This window comes from Bactrocera dorsalis, chromosome 1, assembly GCF_023373825.1.
Source record: "Bactrocera dorsalis isolate Fly_Bdor chromosome 1, ASM2337382v1, whole genome shotgun sequence".
In the NCBI taxonomy this organism is placed as follows: Eukaryota; Metazoa; Arthropoda; class Insecta; order Diptera; family Tephritidae; genus Bactrocera; species Bactrocera dorsalis.
The window spans coordinates 39,435,701-39,439,902 of NC_064303.1; the positions used below are offsets into that span (position 1 = coordinate 39,435,701).

Below are 4,202 nucleotides of genomic sequence, written 5' to 3' on the forward strand. Positions count from 1 at the left end.
CCATCACTTCGTATAAAACTGGATCTTTCTCTGCATCAGGAATTTCCGCAGAAATAATTTTATCAATTTGATCTGGTGGAACCACTACCCAATGTCCATCGAAGCTGTTGAAAAGTCTTGCTGTGACATCGTGACGATCGCTTTCTGATTGATCGCGACCCATAATACCGCACGTATGTCATCGCATCCTGGGAGTACTCGTTCATGTGCCTTGGGCTGCTAATGTATGTTGATGCCAAAAAGAACACCGACCGATATTAGCGCGACCTCTTCATGGCATCGTAACAAATTTCAATCTGTAATTAATCACTTTGTTTGCAACACACATAACATTTTCACTGAATAATTTTCAAAAATTTCATTTTGGCGATTCATTTTTATTTATGTACATATGTATATAATATGTATATAATAATACATATATATTTTTTCTCTTAAGAAATTTATTTAGTCAGAACATATGTACATATGTAAATGAAAAAATTAATTTAAGTGAGTTATAGAAAAGAAACTAAAAAAAATTATTGTTTGAAGTCTTTTTTACTTTCAAGTCTGGGCAATTTCGCACGTCGCCATAACAGCCTCTACATTTTTCAGTATAACCCGTTTGGAAACGGTAGCTAGCAATTGAACATGTCGTCATCCGTTCCTTGTATGTGTGATGGAATTTTTGGATCATTAAACGGTGGATCATCTTGATTTAAATATTCTTTCAATGTATCGTACGGAATGCTTCGCGTGAATGGTGGTTCAAATACCATATTTATATCATTCAAATTGATCATTTCCGTATAACTTGTGCAATTAAAGTTTATATCTGGTTTCTTATAAACTCTAAGTTTCATTAGTTCGCTTAAGTAAAAATAATATCTCAAGATATCCAGATGGGTTGGTAAATTAAGATCATCATGCTTGGGTATATGACTCATTGGGTTTTCGATAGTTGTTGATGTAGTTGCTTCATCTTGCGGTGTAGAGGATGGTGGATTCATTGTAAACTTTTTGATTGGGAATGGTCACTTCACTTATTTTTTTTTTTTTTTTGAAATACCATTGTGGTTATTGCTTTAGTTCTCCTCACTTTCAGAGGTAATAAGAATGAAATGGTAATTTCAATTCTATTTCAAAATTTGCCCCTACCCAAAAGTTCGACCCAAATTGGGGGACATCAGAATTTATTTCAGAGGTATGGTTCCTTCGACAAAGTTTTTTATTTTGATCCGTAGAATATGATTTTCATAGAGCAATGGGCGATTTTTTCGCCTCCCCACAAATCGACCCTGCCTAGTACCTATAGTTGATATAGATGACTGAAATTAACCCAAATCACCCTGTGGTTGCCATATGGCAACGCTCGATAGTCTTGCTTAATATGTCCACAAAATTCCAAAGAATGCAGATACCGTTATCTGTTAGCACGTGGCTGTTGCGTAATTGATCGCGCTTTCGGCAGCATTCATTTGCTCGTTAGTTGTATTTGGTTCGTAGTCGTGAGTGCATTGCAAAGTGTATACAAAATGTGGAGTGGGGAAAAACGTGAAATTAAAAAGTAAGTATATCTAAGATATCGAAGATTCGCGCGGTCGAGCTATGATAGTTGTGTTTTTGTGTAGTGATTGGAATATAAAATAACTCTCAATGATTTTTTTCTAAAAAAAAATATATTTGAATGCGTTTTTTTGCATTTTTCTGTGCATGTGTCCATATGGCAACGCCAGGCAGGTTAGGCCACTGGAATATCTAACGTTGCAAGAAGCTTTGGATTTTTTAGAGGAATTGTGCTCTGATGATGAAAACGATGTTCCTACTAATATCCAGGCACTCTACATCGAGCCACCTTATCAGGATAGGGATGTAAGTGGGGAAGATGATGGCGAGGATGAAGGTGGAGTTCCGGACAATGTATGCCCAGCACAACTTAAAGCCGGATGTGAAATTGTATTTGAAATAGTACGCGAATGAAAACTAACGATTGTAGACTAGAGGATGTTGATGACGAGGAACCTTATGACGATACTTTAGACGATTGTTTGCCGAGCTCGTCCAAGAAAATTTGTCGCCCAATTCAATCAAATACTGGAGTACCACTTCCACCAGCTAACAAAGACAGCAAATATACTTGGCAAACCGCTAATTCATTACCAGTCCTTCCCATATTCCCTGAAACAAATTTCGAAGATTGTCGGGATCTTAGACCTCATCAACTTTTTGAGAAATTTTTCAGCGATGACTTGCTTGAACATATATGCAAATGTTCGAATTTGTACGCTACGCATCATCAGAAACGATACGAAGAACTTACTATAGATGGTAATGACGATGTAATCTCTATTTTGATTTTATGATATTCATATTTAACACTAAATTTTTCAGAGTTACGTGTGTTCATCGCAATTTTGATAGTAACTGGCTACACTTCTACAGGAGCCTTTCGAGACATGTGGAGCTGCGATGATGACGTTCAAAACGTTATGGTCTTCAATGCTATGCGAAGGAACCGCTTTGAGGAAATCAACTATATGCTGCACTTCGAGTCCGCATTGCACGAACCGTCTGCTAGTTCTGACAGGTTTGACACTCTTTGGAAACTACGCCCACTGACTGACCATATAAAGGCCAAAATGACTGAAAACTTTCACCCAGAACAAAATCTCTCATATGACGAAAGTATGATTGCATATTTCGGTCGCCATGGATGTAAACAGTTCATAAAAGGAAAGCCAATTCGTTTCGGATACAAAGCTTGGTCTCTTTGCACTCCTAGAGGATATATGATCAATTTTGAAATATACCAAGGTAAGAATCCGAGGGTGAATCCTAAATATGAAGAACGCTTTGGCACTTGCGCAGCTCCACTCTTGTGTATGATTGACGAATTTTCGGAAGAGGTGCAAGGACTTCCGTTATCCTTTTACTTTGACAATCTTTTCACTGGAATACCATTGATGATTTATTTGAAAAAAAGAGGTTTCCAGGCTACCGGTACAATTCGAGAAAACCGAATTCCAAAAAGTTGTCCTATTCCACATAAGAAGGATTTGCGTAAACAGCAAAGAGGATATTACGAAAGCGTGGAAATCAAAGAAGAGTCAATTTATCTGACTAAATGGGTAGATAACTCGGTAGTCTGCCTTGCATCAACATGTTTTAGTGGCGAACCAAAATCCACAGCATCTCGCTACAGTAGAGAATTGCGTAGGAAAATACCAGTTCCACGTCCGTGCGTTGTAACTCAATACAACAAATTTATGTCGGGTGTGGATCGATTTGACCAAAATGTTGCAGGCCACCGAATAACCTTTAGAGGAAAAAAATGGTGGCATTCCATTTTTACTTGGCTTATTGATGCAAGCTTGCAAAACAGCTGGCTTCTTTATAAATCCGCTAATGAAAATAAGTCATTTAAAGATTTTAAGAGAGAAGTAGCAATTTACTATTGCAAGCACTACGGCGTCGAACTGAAAAAGTTCCAAAAACCTCAAATAAACGAATTGAATCCGTAAACGAATGTCCTGCGCTATGACAGGACTGATCACCTTGTGTTCCAATTGGAAATAAGAGGCGATGTGCAGGTGATGTATGCAAGTCCATCGTGCGAACAGCCTGCAAAAAATGCGATGTTGGACTTTGTTTGCCTTGCTTCGAAGCATATCATACAAAAATGTGAAAAACCAGGATTTTTCAATAAAATTTTGTATCATCTCAATGATATTTAATAAAATGAATTCATTATTTTTGATTTTTTAATGATATATAATAAAGTGAATTGAAAATTTTTGTTTTGAAGTTTGATTTTTGGGGGTTGCGGAATGATTTTCTACATATATGTAAACCAGTGGCCTAGCTTACCTAGAGTTGCCATATGGCAACAGGACATTTCAAGGACCCTGGGTCCAGGACATAAAAATCTAATGCTACAGTTTCTTAGTTTACCCAAAAGGATACCGCAAAAAAAAAATCTTTTCAAATTCCACAAAAAATTTACGTAGGGTGATTCGGGTTAAGGATTATCCTTCTCTTATAAAGATATGTATGTATATAAAAAATGAGTTGAATCGGACCAATACTGCCCTTAGCCCACATATACCTAATATAAAAGTTTTATAAAAAAATTTATAAAAAAGGCGATAAATGACACTTTTTTGAATAAAAACAAATAGAAATTATAATTCTTAATTTTTCTAAATTTGTTTCATCAAAAT

General features: G+C 36.5%; 1 protein-coding gene across 1 annotated transcript; it reads left to right on the forward strand.

Moving 5' to 3' along the window:
* The first annotated feature begins 1,958 nt into the window (after positions 1 to 1,958).
* On the forward strand, positions 1,959 to 3,503 carry LOC125777500 (piggyBac transposable element-derived protein 3-like). Its single transcript, XM_049452609.1, has 2 exons — positions 1,959 to 2,310; positions 2,374 to 3,503. The coding sequence occupies exons 1-2, from the start codon at positions 1,959 to 1,961 to the stop codon at positions 3,501 to 3,503; spliced, it is 1,482 nt and encodes a 493-aa protein (XP_049308566.1).
* Positions 3,504 to 4,202: the final 699 nt, after the last annotated feature.